Source organism: Gambusia affinis, linkage group LG07, assembly GCF_019740435.1.
Source record: "Gambusia affinis linkage group LG07, SWU_Gaff_1.0, whole genome shotgun sequence".
In the NCBI taxonomy this organism is placed as follows: Eukaryota; Metazoa; Chordata; class Actinopteri; order Cyprinodontiformes; family Poeciliidae; genus Gambusia; species Gambusia affinis.
In genome coordinates this window covers 6,951,240-6,968,839 of record NC_057874.1, presented here as the reverse complement: position 1 = coordinate 6,968,839, position 17,600 = coordinate 6,951,240, and the positions used below count along the sequence as shown (strand labels likewise).

At 41.1% G+C, this 17,600-nt stretch overlaps 1 protein-coding gene across 11 annotated transcripts in view; it reads left to right on the top strand.

Moving 5' to 3' along the window:
• The window catches only part of LOC122834350 (membrane-associated guanylate kinase, WW and PDZ domain-containing protein 1-like), a 141,121-nt gene extending 133,878 nt beyond the window's left edge, over positions 1-7,243 (top strand). For 8 of the 11 annotated variants that reach the window (XM_044122720.1, XM_044122715.1, XM_044122719.1 and 5 more), the window contains 2 exons: positions 514-652; positions 5,166-7,243. In XM_044122720.1, coding sequence (XP_043978655.1) covers positions 514-652; positions 5,166-6,436 — 1,410 coding nt within the window. In that variant the 3' untranslated portion in view covers positions 6,437-7,243. Of the gene's footprint in view, positions 1-513; positions 653-3,211; positions 3,292-5,165 lie in introns of all 11 variants that reach the window. The other 3 variants (XM_044122723.1, XM_044122722.1, XM_044122721.1) reach the window with 1 other exon arrangement.
• The last annotated feature ends 10,357 nt before the right edge of the window (positions 7,244-17,600 follow it).

The following is a 17,600-nucleotide window of genomic DNA, read 5'->3' as shown; positions in this document are numbered from 1 at the left end:
AGCAGCAGCAGCTCTATGAGGCAGAGAGATGTGTCAGACAGAGATCTACTCCCTGCCAAAGAAATACTCCCCTGGTGCAGACGCCTCTGACAGCTTAACCTGAGGAGGGGATTGAAGGAAGCCAAAAGTGTTTCTTCCTTCTTCCTGTTTTCCCTCCTGTCTGTCTCTCTGAGCGTCACAGTCGCTGCTCTCTGATTTGCTCTCTGCAAAACAGCTGAGGAAAAGCAGGAAAAGCTGCTTCAGTGCATCTTTATCAATCAGTTTTTAAACTGTGATTTCTCGTCAACCCGTCCAACCTTCCCATCTGTTTTTTATTTTTCCGACGTCGCCTCTCTCCATACCTTCCCGCTTCGTCCTTCCGTCCTGCCATTCGTTTTCCCCGCTGCCGTTTCCTCTTGTTTTGCTTTGTGTTTTTACTGCCTCCTCCCTACCTCACCTGTCACTCTGCCTCTCTTTGTTGCTGTTTCCTCTCCCCTCCCACCCCTACTTGTGGCCTTGCGCCTCTCCCTCCAGGTCGGAGATGAAATCCTGGAGATCAACGGCGAGAGCACCAAAGGCATGAAGCACGCGCGGGCCATCGAGCTCATCAAGAACGGAGGCCGACGCGTCCATCTGGTGCTCAAGAGGGGCGACGGCTCCGTGCCTGAATATGGTGGGTCAATCTACGAAAACATTCCCTTCTCCCCCATCTTCACACCCTGAGCTCGGACGGTGGTGGGGTTTGAAGGTGGCAAAGAACTGAATCGCACGTCGGGGAGCCCTTCGCCCCTTCCTGGCGTAGACACACCAGGGACAGGAAGGAGGGTTTGCTTGGCTTTGAAGTCTTTCTGTGGTGAAGGTCACTCCTGTGCTTTTGGATTCTGGGCGTTGGGGGCGAAGGGGAGGAGCTTAGAGATTGCTCCTTCGGGTGTCGTTGGCCCCTCCTACTGTCGCCTGCTCTCGGTTTCCATGTCATCCCGCTGTCACGTTTCACCTTCTGACCGCTCGGCTAAAGCACTCTGTCGGGACTTTACAGAACGGTGGTGGGCCTAATTTCAGTGCAACATATAAAAAAAAAAAAACTGTTTACAGGGGTGGGGGGTTCCTACTAGGAAAACAAGTTTTGTTTTGTTTTTGTTTTTTAGTTTTTTTTAGGAAGAAGTGACATATGTTGCTTTAGCTCATTGTTAAACACCAGTTCACCATTAAAAAGGAAAAAAACTTTGACTCTTTGCTTTTCTACAAAAGGTGGGACGTCTCACAGCTTTGGCCTCATTGTGACACAAACATATTTATGATATTTATTGGAGGTGAATGTAAGCTACTGAACTCCTTAAGGTTTTAAGTGAGAACTGTGTTAAAGAGAAGAAGAGGGAGCCTAATATCAGAACATCTAAAGAACTGAATTAGCATTAAAACATTGACTTATTTCAGTTATTAAGTTCGAAATTGAAATCTTTATGGACTCATTACACTCAAAGAGATATATTTCAAGTGATGTATGTGTCTCACTCTCTTCCGGACCTAAACTCCATTGATTCTCTATCGCGTTCGTTGTCCAGTGATACCATGATCATTAAGGCAGGTATTGGTACTTTGGTTGGTCAGTTGCCAAGTCCTGCTGGAAAATATATGTAAAGCGTTTTGCTGAAATAGAGCAGCTGCAAAAGCGCTAAGATGTCCTGAGGGAGTTTCGACTTGTAGAAAACTTGGGGGACCAACGTTAACAGACAGCAAGTCTCCCTGAAACGTAACCGACTGTGAAAACTTCACACTGGACCCCAAGTCTGTCCACTTTTTCCTACATTTTCTTTTTCAAGCTCCAAAGAAGGTAAAAAAAAAATTCTGAACTGAGGACTTGGGCCTATGCACTGCAGTCCCCTTTTTCTCCTTTGCCCAGTTAAGATAACTCTGCTGTTTTCCCAGCTCAGTCCTATTCGAACATTCTTCCTAATCCCAAAGCAAAATGAAAGTCTTGGTCATGAGTGGCTTAAGACAACATCAGTCTATTTGTCTGAGAAACTAAGTTTAAGATTTCTGCTAGCTGTTTGCCATATTCATCAAAGTTAATCAAAACCAACACTTGAAACGTATCAAACTGTCTGTAATGAATCATCGTTAAACCCAGTTTGACTTTTTGTATTTAGTTGCTGAAATGAATTCACGCTTTGACGATGATCTCACTTATCGAGATGCCTTTGTACTCTTTGATTTTCTTTTTCCAAGCCAAAATTCTGCTACAGTGTGCTCGACATTACTCATTCATCCATGGATTTATTTAAAAAAAAAAATACATTCTGTTGCACCCATTGTCGATGTTAATGTCATTAAAATGCTGTGAAGATTAAAACACCCAACGCCACACGTCCCCCCCCCATGCAGACAAAATGAGGCCTGGCGCTTATATAAAGCTTTTGTACAGCGATGAAATGAATAGAGACATTTTTATGAGTATTTTTGTTCATTGTACAGAGCCATGAATCAAAGCCACATATAAACGGAGAAAAGAAAAAACAAAGGTTTATTACTGCATGAACTTGTCAAGAGTGTACATCTGAAGTTTTTTGCCCCCTATATTGTCGATTTTTCCATAATATTTATGGAACATTTCTTTTCGTATGGTTATTGTATTGACGAGTTTGGATTGATAGTCAAGTCATGAACATTTTTCATTGTCTTGCTTTCTTTTCTTTATTTTGAGTGGAGAAGCATTTGCTTGTGGAAGTTTATTTGCGGTTTTCTGATCTGCACCGATATGGCGTCATGTGAACTGTGTATATTTTTGATCATCGTTTGTATTTTTTTAATTTTTTACTTTTTAAGTTGACACGACCTTTTCGACAGTCCTGCCAGTGTTTCTTCTTTTTGATTTCTGAGACTTTTTATTTTTTTTCTGCTGCTGCTTTGTCAACATGTACATGTTTGCGTGTGTGTGTGTGTGTGTGTGTGTGTGTGTGTGTTTGGGTGATTGGGGGGTGGGGTGTCACTGTTCTGTGTAACTAGTGGCTTTCACTGAAGGGTTTGGGTAACTTCCTGGACTGTCTCTTTACTCTGAATGATCAAATAAACACTCTTTTTTTCCAATAAGAATCAATACAATCAGTAACTCTCCCTTGTCTTTCTTCCAGTTGGCTCCAAGCAATCTAAACTTGTGTGTTCTTTGTTTTTTTTTTTCTGTTTTTGTGTATGCTCTCCTCTCTCTGTGTTGCCCTGGGCTCTTGTCTTCCTTCAGGGATGGCCGCTCCCCATCTCACCGCAAGTGTGAGAAATGACAAGATGGGGGAGGCCTCTGTCCTCCAAAATCAGACCACGGTTTGTAGCTGTCCTCCTCCTCTGTCATCTGGGTTCTCCTCCGTCTCTCTTCATCCTGATGTGTGTGTGCTGTGGCCTCTGATCACCTCATGCCCGCGCTCTGCTCCATGCATATACAACCGTTCACCTAAATGCCGCTTCGCAGCTCTCGTCTGAAGTAACCCGTGCGTACGTTCTGGAAAATCTGGAAGTCTAATTGTAAAGAGCTTGTTTATCTTTAGTTGTTCTTCCTTTTTTTTTTTTTGTCCTAGAAAGGCTCTCTTGTGTGTGGACTACGGGAAGATTCCAACTCCTTATGCTAAATTTTTGCTGCAGTTGTATTTATTTGTCTGATTTATGTGTTGGCACATTAGAGAAAGGGAGAGTTAGGCTTCCAATAGATTATATGTACACAAAAAAATGCTGGTTGCTTTCTGGTCTGGACTCAATAGCAAAAAAAAAAAAAAAAAAATTATTAAAAAGAAATGCAGGAGAAAAGGTTCATGGATGCAGGGAAGGAGCATATATGGAGGACGGAGGCCGTTGTAATGTCTAAAGGGAGAAACTAAAAGAAGCTTGCACAATTATAAAACAAAGATTTACTCTTCGGCCAGTAAATAACCACTGTGTTGTTTTTTTAGGTTTTAGTGTTGATTTTGTTCCAAAAATAACTAGTGTTACATTTGTAAGCATTTTAAAACTCTTAAATGTCTTGAATTAGAAAATAAATAGACGTTTAAACAAAATTTGCTTCAAAGATCCATATTTAGCTTGGAACACTTCTCACCGAGTTGAACTATTTTTATGTTTCAAGTAGACGCCTCAATTAATGTTGGGTATTATTCCAAGACCGGACCGAGGCTAAAACAAAACATTGAAATTCAACTTTTAGTGGTCAGTGCAATAGCACCCAGTTCAAATGTTTTAAAGATGAAAGATTTTAGAATGAAAAGTATTTAAGAACATGTTGTATTCTTTTTGGGAGTTTTTTGGTGGTAGTGTGTATACCTATAACTTCATGTTACTGCAGTCAAAGCCTCACAAACATTAAAAAAACAATTATTTCATATGCATTTTCCATTTTACCATGTATATAAACACTTAAATATATTTGTTGCTGCTCTTATTAACCCAGTAGTGGGAACAATAGTAAAAGTCACAGTCTCAATACTATGTTGTTGGCTTTTGCAAACATTGTTCCCGTAAAGTTTATGGTCATCACCGTAACTCAAAATTTTCCCATTCCTAGCTGAGGCTATAAAAATCCTGAAATGGCTCTTTAGTTTAATCTCGACTCAAACAGCTGCACAAACCCTCGATCTCTATTTGCTGATAAACTAAACTCAGTAGTTAAACAACAATATCACTTCTGTCTGCTGGTGTTGAACCTTAAAATTAACCTTGTGACAATTAGACTGGGAATATTGTGAATTTTTTGATATTCCAAGCCCTTGAGTCCTTTCCTAGTTTATAGATTTTAGATGAGCATTTATTGACTTTGAGGATACAAAGGAACTGTTGCAGTGTATGAAACTGTAGGAGTCTTTAATACAAGTGAGTAGGTTCAATAGGTTCAACCTGAAGAGCCAACAGCCTTTCCACTTCAGAGACGTGACCCTACGTAGACCAAGGAGCAGGTTTGTTGTTGGTAACAAGTCTTTTGGATTCAGTGGCTGCTTTTCCACAACGGCTTTTCTTTTATCTTACCACTGTCATTGGCTGCTGCTGTGCCATCTAACATTTGCTTAACATCAGATTGGCTTTCATTGGATTTGTTCTCAGCTTTATGTCTGAGTCGATCAGCATGATCAGTGTCAAAAGTCTGTAGAGTCGCTTGGTGTGTAGTTTCATGTTTGGTCATTCTAGCCTCATCTGTGTGTCGAACTGTGTTGCAGACGGCAGCCCCAACGACATCAGCACCGTCGACGCAGTCACAGGGATACAAAACGCTCCGGAAGTGAGTTCCCTGCCCCTAACTAATGCACCATCAGAGTCCAGCTTCCCACCAGTAATCCCACCACATTCCCGGAGCAAGACAGAGCCGAGCCACCGCACCAATGGCACTGGCAACCATGGCACTGGCAACCATGGCACTGGCAACCATGGCACTAGCAACCATGGCACTGGCAGGCACCATCGTTCTCATCACCGTCACCACTCTCCCAACAAATCCAAGGTGAAGAAGTCCACAGGGAGGAATGGGCCTAAGCTGTTAAAGAAGAAGGACAACAAGGAAAAAGATGGCCATCGGCACCGAAGCCGCCACCGCTCACCTCATAAGGGGCACAGCCGCTCACGCAGTGCAGACAACACCCTGGAAAGCCGCGATAGAGGCCACCGCAGAGGCCGCTCTCCGGAACGCCGTCACGGTCAACATTCTTCATCAAACCACCGCCACCACTCTCCTCGACGCGCCCCCTACCGCTCGCCGAACCGCTCGCCAAACCGCTCTCATCACCGCTCTCACCACCGCTCTCCACGACGCTCACCTTACCGCCACAGGTCCCCACCCAGGTACCGATCGCCAACCAGACATCGCCAGCGCTCCTCAGACCCCTACCGCTATGACACCCCTGAGAGGCACAACGAGAAGCCGATGGCAGATGAAGCCGCAATGTCCGATATTCCTGAACCAAGTTTCTCTTTTGAAGACTCGCCAGCTCTGGACCGCCTGAACAGAGAGCCCGCTCTTTCACTCCCACCACTTCGGAGAGAAGATCGTCTCTACAGGCAGGATAGCCCTCTGATGAGAACCTCCTCCATGGAGAGGGCCTACAGGGGAGACAGACTGCTGAAGGACTTTGCGTCCCGTGACTACAGAGAAATCACCCTGCCCAGAATCCGAACCCCCGACTTGGATTCATCCTACCAAAAGTACTCTCCCCTGTTGAGAGGGCGTACACCTGAGATGCTGGAGAGGGATGGGCGCTTTGCCAGTAGAGGCGTCACCCCTGAACCGCGGTACAGAGCTCGCAGCCTGGAACGTGCCATCTCCCCGCCCAGGAGGGACGACTCTGAAGATGAAGAAGATGACGACAATTTTGTTGCCTCTAAGTTGAGAGATTACTACAGCAAGCCGAAGACCAACAGCAGTCACCCAGCCAAGCCCGTGATCCCTGAGCCTAAGAAGACCTACAAGGATAATCCCAAAGACCTGAGCATCTGATTGGTCAGCTGTCAGCCAATTATAGATACCACCCACACAACACCTCAAGTACTCGCCTCCATTAATGGTTCTACAGAAATGCACCAACTTGTGTTCACGTGCTCACATATAAAAAACCTTCACACACGCACACACACACACGTTAACTACATATGCATTCACACACAAATTATGTAACGGTGTTGAGTTACTAACAATGACTTTTGAAAGCTGTTTTTTTCTTTCTTTTTTTTTTACTGTATGTTTTTCTTTCCCTTTTTTCTTTTTGTTGAAGCATTCTACATTTACAAAACTTTTTCCAGAAAATATAAAATCTGAAAAAAAAACAAAAAAAAAACAAAAAACAATGATGTGCCTAAGAGTTCCATTAACGAGCAGCATTTTGTTTTTGATCCGATATGTGGCGGGCATTTTGGTGGCCCACTGTCAGACGATGAAATGTACGTACTTTTCCATGAGGATCCCATGGAAGCGCCTGGACCGCCGCTGCCGGTGCTCCTAACGATGCTGTGCATGTCTTTACCGGTTTCAGTGTCTCCTTTTTTTCTCTCTTTCTCTACGTCTCTCCTGCCTTCGCTCTCTCTCTCTTTCACTTTCTCTCTCTGTCTCTGTCTCTCCTTCCAGTGCCACTGTTTTTTAAAACATTTGACCAGACTATAGCACAAGCCTGCATTTGTTTGTATATTTTTGACAGTTTGCAGTATGTGTACATTCAGAGGTGATCATTTTAAATGAACGAAGGGAAAATTAAAAGCTAAACTATGACGACGATGATGTTAAAATAAAATAATATATTCAACGAATAAACTCGTGTCAGACTGTCGCTCCTTTGTTTGCTATTATACATAACACTAATATTACACAAACTTTTCTTACTGAAGTGTTTGCTTTTCAGAAGCAGTTTGAAATGTGTGTGGGTGTTGACGATGCAGTCGTGTAACTCTACATATTTTGCCAGCGACTGGGCAGTAATGCGAGCAAATACAAATGTATAAAACTCAGTATATTCTCAGAATATACTTTTAAAAACGTATCCCAAACAGTAATAACATTTGTATGTTTGTCCTTGCAACGTTTCCTGTTTATTTCTGCCTAAATGGTGCCACATTTGTAACAAAATGTTTTTGGAGGTTTGAATAAAAGAGGAAAAATCTTCCTAATTCCTCTTTGCCAATGACAACAGCTTTTGGTGGAGTCACCAATACACACCCAACTCCTCTCTTGATGACCAAAGAGAGCGGAGTTCACCTCTTGAATTTTGTCAGTGGAGAAGATTTAAGCACCCCAATGAGCTTTTGTGAAATTAGCAGGGATGTGCTTTTGCGACAGACTAAACAACGCGACCACCGTGACCGAATTGTTCCAAATGCTGGTTGAAAAATGGGATTCCACAGCAGTCTGTTACTAGAATAAAGGAAGAGCTACCCGGTTGTTGTGGTTGTGTCCAAACTCCCACTCTCTACTTCAGGCCCCATTAATAAGGTGATGAATTACCAAAATTGCAATTTAAAAAAAAAATTTTTTTAGATGTCGATAATAAAATCCAACAAGCGATGGCGAGGAAAAAGAAAAACCCGATGGGCATCGATGGATTGGAAATACCCACACATGCTTTTTTTTCTTTGTAAATATTGTGCAGAGAAAAGGCAAAGATGTGAGGAACATGTCTTTGCCTAATATATTCCTTAATACAATTAATATAAGAAAAGGGTAGATAAAAAGTGTGGACACTTTATATCTTGTAGTTTCCTCTCAGTATATATTGTCATGTACATGTTTAGGAGCTAAATAGATTTGGTTCAACTGAGGACCAAATATATTTAGTCTAGAAGACTAGACTGTTGGATAATTTGATTTAGACATTTTTAAGCCTGTTAACAGAAAACTCTTGATCCTGACTCTGATCATATCTCACAAACGAAAGGATGAGGGGGAAAAGAAATGTTCTTGTTGGTTTAGAAATATTGGAGTAAATAGGTTAAACGTGTTGGGAGCCGAAAGAAAATGGCTGCTAACATGATCAAACGGAGGTTTTTGGAAAAGCTTAAAAATCTTCCATTTTTTCACATCAAAGCCTGGACAGGCCAGCTTGTTCTGATTTACTCTCCATCACCTCTCACTTTCATACCAGCCTTTCCTCCCGACTTCCTCCATCCGCTCGGTTTTCTGACAGATTTATCATTTCGAAGGAGGCGAAATAAACAGCGAGGGAAGCTGCGTCCTCGGTACACGACTGCAGCAGGTGACGGAGGATTCAGGAGGAGACTGAGATTATGTCCAGTCCAGCTAACTGACTGTGGAGAGACCATGAAAACGTCATGGTCCTTGCAGAAGCATCCCACAAGTTCTCATGCTGTAAAACATAAGACATTTCTCCTACTTTTTTTTTTTTGCAGGAGAGCTCAGTTTCTAAACTTTTGCAGCCTCTAACAGTTTTTCTTCTGAACTTTCCTCCGGGATTCATATCATCAGCTCTTAAAAAGTTTCCCTTTCCCTACTGAAGAACCGAGGAAAAGTATTCCTACAGGACGAGGCTGTTGCCCAAACGCTTCACCATAATGATCTCTTGTGTAGAGTTAGTTTGTCGTCAGTCATGGGGGTTTTCATTTAATCCAACTCGTTTGGTGCTACTCTCCTCTGACCGTTTGCCGAGTCTCCTGCACGACTCGAGACAAACGGGACTTCCAATGTTTTCCTTCGTGAAGCTCCGGGTTTGTTGAACACTACATCAATAAATCGTTGCCCCGGTAACAAATTCTCCCACCTGAGCACTGGATGTTTGCAGCTACCCCATATTCACCATGGATCTATTTGCTGCCATTTCTGGTTGATGCTCTCTTAGTTAAATTCGTCAACCACGTCTTCTTAGGTTTCCGTTGGGCCTTTTCATACTTTAATTTTTGGGGGGTTTTTGGATCTCGAACATGACATTTCCACAGTGTGGATTAGTTTTATCAGTACATTTTCTTCAAAAGTTGCCAGATTTTCTCCAAAACACAGAGAAACTGTGGGTATTCTTTCATTTCGCAAGTACTTCAACAAATTTTGTTGAAAATGTGCTGTATTTGTCTGCAAACAAACGAAATGAGAGGAAAGTGTGTGTGTGTGTGTGCGTGTGGGAAAAAAATCACTTTTGTTTTTCTCAATTTGTGATCAGTATTGAAAAGAAATTGTTCTTTGTCGTGGGCGTTTTAAATGTATGTGCGTAGAACAACATATGTGCGTGTGACATACGTAATGCACACACTTTTCCTGAAATGTTTCTCCCTTTACATCGTGCCTGACGCCATATGTTCAGAAAAAAAACGTCTGCATCCCAGATTACCCTTTGGACGCAATCTGTGCTGCTCAGAAGAGGAAACTGAGATAAAGCGTCGTGATCATATCAGAGCGAGGGTTTTTTAAATTTTTTTATTTTTTTAAATTTTTGGCCTAGTTTCGCTGCGGTTCAATCAGGCTTTAGACACATTCTGCTCCTTTTAAATCGAACCTCTGAAATGCTGTTTCCTAACTCCACGTTTTTAAAAGATAACCATATGATTTCTGCTAATGTCCAATGATCACAAGTAGTTTGTACAGGAGAATAACTTCTGAAATAAAAATAAAAAAACCCACAAAAACATCTTTTACCCAAATTCCAAGGACACAGATGTTTGGATCCCGCTCTCTTCCTCTCTCCACGCTCTCGTTGAACTGTAACCATGCAGCCCCTAAATAATGGATGCAATCCACTTCGGAGCACTAAAACACTCTCCTCTCCCTTTAAACATCTCTCTCCCTCTCTTTATCAGGACGCGCTCCACCTTTCATCACCGAATGCAAAAACACAGCCCTGTGTTTTACAGCTCGTGCCACCTAAGAAATGATAAACAACCGGGGGTCCGGGGACGATTTATCATGTCGGCAGCAGGCGGGAGGATGAGACGGTAATGAAATATCCAATAAGAACATGACTGAGGCCCGGCAGACTGTCAGCAACCCGGGTCAAGCATCTTTATCTTTTTTTTTTTGTTCCCATCCTCTTCCTCCTCCTCCTTCTCCCTTCAGCCAAGCTCCAGCTGCTCTCTTTTCTGACCTTATAAGATCCTCTGCGCCATTGCCATGGAAACGCAGAAGCGACAAGCTGACCGGAGCACAACGAGAGAGAGTATCCATAAATGTGAACACTAACAAGAGTGCGGGGGTTTTATTTTTAAATTTTTTTTTTTTTTTTTTTGGTGGTGTGCTTGGGGGTCCAAAGGGGGAAAAAAAGAAAGTAAGTAGGAAAGAGAGAAAAAGTCGATATGACTTTTCAGTGAGATTCTCCGCCTGTCGTGGTTCTCTGTCACACAGCGGCTATTATTTGTCGTAATATGGCTTCTGCCTCATGCTCAACAGTGCATGGCCGTCTTTGAGAGGTGAAGTGGAGGAATGCATTGTGAACGTTCAAATGGGATTTTGTAAAGGGTTTTTTTCTTCTTCTTTTTTTCTTATCAATGCTACTACAATAAGATCAGATTTAGAAAAGCTTTAGGTTTCCTGTGTGGCTGATCTAATCAAGTGCAAGATGCCTTATTTGAAATTTAGGCCAATGAGTTTCTGTTCAATGAATAATACATTTAGGGTAAATTTGTTCTTTTTGGATCCAAGACATGCAGAAGAGAACGGTGTTAGGAGCAGGGTGACCCTCTCTCATCTTTTTCTCAGATTCAACTTTGCCTTCTTGCTTTTCTTTTGATTTTCTTTGAAGCCTCCCGATCCGTAATACCCTTTTTAAAAAAAATTGAGAAATATATTTCAGAAAAGCTTTATCATTTGAAAAATAGCTTCATACCGCGGGAGATGTCATGCGTTAGCTGAATGCCAGAATGATGAGAATGTATTACTTGTCCGATGTTGGCAGTGATTATATGCTAACATTACTTTACCTTCAAAAAAGAAGAGGAAAAAAAAAAACCTGAGAGTGTGCAGATGATGACGTCACGCTGTAAATAAAGTCTTTGTCGGCCCTGTATAAATTTCTATATTGATGCATGAATGCATCAATATGTTACAGAATGTCAAAGAGAAAATAAATATTTCTCAGAGTTACTCATCTGTCTTAGAAAAAAAAAACCCCTCTTAAACTCTTCTAAATTAATTAAATAACTTTAGTTTAATAAGAAATGCAAGCCAGATTTTCAACTTGGCCTCCTGCAGTGCTAAGTGAGTAATTGAAAACTTTGTGTAAGGCCGTATGGTCATGGTTCTACTGGAAAACAAAACAATTAGCCAGATCTTCAGATATGTGTTTGTTAAAAAAAAATTTTTTTTTAAATCTGTAATTGTGAAATGAAGGCCACTGGTGAAGATTTGCCACCCAGAAACAAAAATACAGATAAAGTGACGTAAAACCTGTTGCACTGCAATTTTCACTGGAGACCTACAGGATGTAGAAGCTCTAAAAACATCAATTGTATGTAGTGTTAGAAGAATTCTTTTATTTAGGTTTATCTACTTATGAATTTATTTTGAATGGTTATGTTTTCATATTATTATTCTGTGTGATATTTACTTAGCTTCTTACTTAGTTTATTTCCTTTGTAGTACATCATAAACTGTTTTTAGGATGTTTGCCTGGAGGCTAGAATCATTTACACATTCCTGTGTCCTCAGCTGATTTGATCAATTTACTATCTTTTTAGCTACTGTGGTCCTTGGCTGATTGTTTTATCAGCTTCCTGTGAAACTGATTGGTAATGGTCAGCCTCGTGTCCTTGTAAGGGCATGTCAACAGAAGGTTCCAGATCATCCTGTAGTAAAGGTCTTTGATCCATTGTGTGAAAAAGCCAACCTCTTTCTTTGTAATCATAATAAAAGGCAGTTGGGGACTGAGAGCCAACGGAGTTGACCACAGACAGTGTTTGACGACGGTTCTCCGTGTCTGGCTCAGCTTCCCTTTTCTGCAGAAAAGTAATTTGTGTCTCTGGTTGATTCCTTGCAGGTTAGGAACTAAAATAGACCCAACATGTAGAGTTATTGTAACTTTAGACAGTGATTGTTCTGGCCATTTCCCTTCCTTTTAAAAATAACTATCTGCTTTGCAGAATAGCCTAATTTGATCTTCATAACTTGATTAATCGTTGATGAAATTGTTTGGTACATTGATCCAAACGGGGAACACGATTCTACCTAAAAGCAACCTGGATACAAAGTCGCCTAAACATACAGGAAATACTGATCAGTAACACGATTGACCCAACGTCGGAACACATATCCGAGACGTTTGTGGAAAGTGAACCCATTCGTTTATTTATTTATTTAGAGATTTGTAAAGTAACTGTAAGAGAGCGCCGCTCGGGAAGATGAAACACGTCCAGCCACAATGCTGCTTGACGTGCTATTGGTTGGCAAAGGAGCAAATCCAACAGCATCGTTTTCCTTGTCACTGACGGGCTGTACCCGCAAGAGCGAACATAATAAACATTGTGGATGTTACCTTCTGCTGTAGTGCTCAGACAGTTTCCACTTAATGCATATCAATCTATATTTGGTGTTTGACCTGCTAGAATAAGCAGCAGTAAGTGCTTTTTGAGGGGGTCTGATGTGTTTGTGGATTTCAGTCGTTCACCGGTGGTTGTGGTCTCTGAATACCAGGGCTCCACTGTATACAGTCATTAGTGGTGAGACCCCCGCCCTTGAATTTAAAAACATTTGGAGATGCTTTCAACAGCTTGAACAAATCTCGGTGAGGTCTGTTGTATCATTTTGTAGTCTAAAGTAAAAGCCTGTGAGAACTCCTTGATACATCAGGTTGATGTAAACTGATGTTTTTTGTTACTCGTGCTCCAAACCTGTCTTCTACTTTCTTTTTGGACCCTTTTTTTTCTGCTGGTTAAAGCCCTGCCGTTTAATGACTGAAGCCGAGGACAAAAGGAAATTACTCTGGTTAGATACAGATCTCATTATAGAGATTGTGATAGCATGTCAGCCACCATCAAAACTAACCGAACATGGCAATTAACTCCCCTTGAATACATTAAACACTAAAGCTTCATGTAGATTTAATAACATGGCCTGTTTCGCTGAGTGATGCAACGTGATACCATGTGGCGGTCAGTGCAACATTGTGGCAATAAAGATATCTTCGGCAGTGCTAATCTGCAAAAAAAAAAAAAAAAACAACCTGATTTTATCTCAATAATAATTGACTTTGATAAATATGCTTTTCTGATGGCTGTCATATCTTGGTCCTCCCTAACCAGTCCTCTCCCTCATGGTTCACAGATTGCTTCTGGTGCCATAATTAAATATTTTAGATCAGAAAAAGGTAACCTCATTGAATACAAAAGCACTTTCCATAATATACTTCATTTATGAGGAGGAAAAAAGCTACCCAATCTGCCCCTTTTTTGAAAAGGCTGTTAAAATGTGAGTTTTCTGTAATTACAGAAGCAGGGCTTTGTCAAATGAAGTATCTCAAGATCTGGAAAGATACCTGTAGTCTGCAGACGGAAAACGGGAATTGGTCTCTATCAGTGTGGAAAGCATTACAAAGCCATTTCTTAGGCTTTGGGAAACACAGACCATCATTATCCACGGATGAAAGAACCACGGAGCGACGATGAACCGTCCCAGGAGTGGCCTTCCAGCTAAAATTATTCCATTAGCCCACCGCGACTCACCCAGGTGGTTACAAAGTAACCAAAACAGCATGTAAAGCACTCGGCTTAATTAAGGTCAGCGTTAATGATCCAATAATAACACACACACACACACACGCACACACACGCACCCAAAAAGAGTGTGCAAAAATGGGATCCATTGGAGAGTTTTCCACGGCCTAAAATGGAGCTAGCCAAAGAAAAAAAAAAAACAACACTAATAAACATTTACCAAAAACAAACCAATATATTTAGACCTGACCAGGCAAAAAATTAAACTTTTTGAAAGGTGTACATGCTGGTACATCTTTTGTAAAACAAACTTTTAAATTATTAGACAAGCATGGTGATGGTAGTGTGATAGTCTGGGTCTGTTTTGCTGACTGTAATTAACTGAAGAGTGAATTCTGCTCTTCACCAGGAAATCCTAAAGGAAACCGAGTTAGTCTAGTCAAAGTATTGAGGTGCTTTACACAGGCTGCTCGTACTCAAACACCAAGCAGGACAAAATTCCTCCATTGCAGCGTTAAACACTCCTTGCTCATCATCCCAGCCACTTGTTGGCAGCTAACACCAACATAGCTCAATCAGGTATTAGATGTAGGAGGAAATACTTTTTCACACAGAGCCAGGCTGGTTTGGATTTCTCTTTTCACTCTTAATAAATGAAATCCTCCTCTGAAAACGGTTTTCTTTTTCTTCTTCTTTTTTTTTTTTTACCCAGGTAATCTTTGCATGATATTAAAATGTACTTAAATAACCGAAAACAAAAGTAAATGAAATCTGTAAGGGTGTTACAGATGGGTGCATTAGGTCTGGTCTTACAGTGAGGAAGGTTATTAAAATCATGTCCAGTGAAGTAAAACTAGCTAGCGTGGAAAAAACGCAATCAGTGATTGTGAATATTTCACCTGAACTAAATGGATTCAGTTCTCTTTGTTGTTTTATTGCTTGTCCTACTGCAACATCATGCAACTGTTTGTGGCCTTTCCGTTGTTGCTGCACGCCGTTTTCCTAAAGTGAGCAGACAGCGCAAAACGCATCAAATATGCAAAGTAATTGTTCTGCTACTTTCCATTCGGAGCCATTCATCACATTACCACATCTCATTAGTTCTCTGGTAATCAACGCGCAGTAATTACTGCAACATGCGTCCATGGATGTGTGTGTGTGTGTGTGCGCGATTGTGTTGTCAACAAACTCAGAGAGGAAATCAGTCGTGTTCAGCTCAGGTCTACAGGCAAACATGCTTCAAAGCGCCACCTTCCCTTCAGCATCGTTTCCTTTTTTAGGTTTTGACAATGTCGGGGTTAAATATTGATGCTCTGAAGTTGCTTCAAAGGAATCAAGAAGAGACGGTGAGTTTTTACTTTGGAGCCAAAACCAAAGGAGGTAACATGGTTTCCTAACTGAGTCATATGTTTGGAAAAATAAAGTGTCATACATTTTCCTTCTTCCACATGCTAAGGCTTTCTAGTGGGTTGTTGTTTTTTTTTTGTGGAAAAACATTGAGTTTTTTGCTGTACAAGACTGTGGAGTTTGGAGATGATGGAGGTTAAAGTTGCATTTGAGCAGGTTGATTTAGAACTAATGTTACATAAGATTATTGCTGTGCATCCTATTAATATGTTCTTAACCTGTGCATGCATCAGACTTCTGCATTTTATAAAGAGACAAATAAAGATGGAGAAAGAAACATACAAAGTTATTGCCAAAGTAGTCATCCGCTGACTTTTTCCCCCCACGTTCTGTCATGTTACAATCGCTAATGTCAAAATATTCTGTTGGGATTTTACGTAATAAGCAACATGAATTGGCAAATGTTTAGGAAGTGTAAGGGAAAATCGAGAGCGCACGGTTTCCATCAAAACTGACAGGTTAAGTAAGGAAATAGTTCATTAAAGAGGCCCATGCTAACTGAAGGAGCTGCAGAGACAGAAACTCGGGTGGGAAAAGCTGTCAATACAATGTTCTCCACAAATCTGGACTTTATCGTAGAGTCCAAGAATAAAGTTGTTATTCGAAGGAAGTCATAAGAAGTTCTACTTGCTGTTTGAGAAATGCCGTGTAGAGGAAAAAACAAACGTTCATCTGGTCGGATGAAACCAAAATTGAGCATTTCTTTCTGTTTTTCTTTTTTTACTTTTTAGTCAACATGCAACATACAGTATGTGAAGTAAAGCGAACATCGCCAAACAATTTGATCACACCATCTCTATGGTGAAACATGCTAGCAGCAGCATTAATCAATTGTTTGCATGGTGAATGGAAATGAGTTCTATTCTGACAATCAATATTTTTTGAAGGGCAATTTATTTATTTACAGAGACATTGTAGAATTATCAATAGATTACTTGAAAATGCTCTCAAAGCGACAATAGTATCATTTATCGCAATAATTACTGCAATTTATCATCCAGCAAAATATGTTACTGAGACTCAAAAAACTATCTATAATTGCAGCGAGATGTGGATGAAAAAAAAAAAAAAAAAGCACACCACACTGTTCAGATTGTTTCAAAAGCGATCCTGAAGCTACCTGTTGCATTGTGACAAAATGAAACTAAGCTTTGGTACATGTGATTTTTTGATTTTTTTGCCAGACACTGTATATAAAAATGTAGTTTTCTCTTCAGACGGAGTTAAAGCCTCCCTGACACATTCCTGAATACTGAAGCTTCTTCATGCATATTTATTGTTTATGAATAAGATCTGAGGAGGACCGTGGAGCTGACATAGAATATTTTAAAGACTCAAAAGGAAGCTTTACAGTAAAAATAAAAAATTAAAAATGGTGCCCTAGTTTCATATACATTTACACAGACATATTACCGAGGTCTTTCCTCCTGCTTGGTGGATTATCATGGAACAACTTTGAGGTTTTTGAGGCGTTAACAGGAGTGAGAGTTCTCTCTCATTAACTAATCCACTGATGTTAATAGCCATCACCGCTGACTTGCATCTTCCTGACTAATGACATCACAGTGGCGTGTTGCTTAAGCTTTAGAGATTTTGATCACTTCTCTAAAGTGAGCACTTGCGGAGTGAACAGCTGTTTTGCTGATCCACATCGTGACTGGAAGGAGAGGAAAAAGCTCTCCAGTTCAGACCACACATCTGAAGAGGCGTCACCACGAACACACCGAGTCGATGTTTGGCTTCTCTTTCGTTTTTGTCTTCTCTCCGCTGATGAAAAGGCCACGAAGACCGCCAGCGCACTGCTGTCGCGCTTCAAACGCAGCTCAGAGGAGACGAGACGAGACGCCGGCTCTGGGGCGAATTGTTTCTAATCGGGTGAACATTTTTATTTTCACTGTGCACTCTAATCACATAAACACAATGAGCTGCGCTAAATCTAGACGCTTTGACTCATTTCAGAATTGCAGGCTGTTATTGGCAGTGGGAGTGTTGGAGTGTTGGTAAAGCTGGCAATTGGATGTCTGGTAAGAATATTTACTGGAATCCCTGCGATAGTAGATTTGGTAGATTACGATTAAAACGGAAGCGGGGTGAGGCGATGAAACCTGTTTCGGTGAAACACT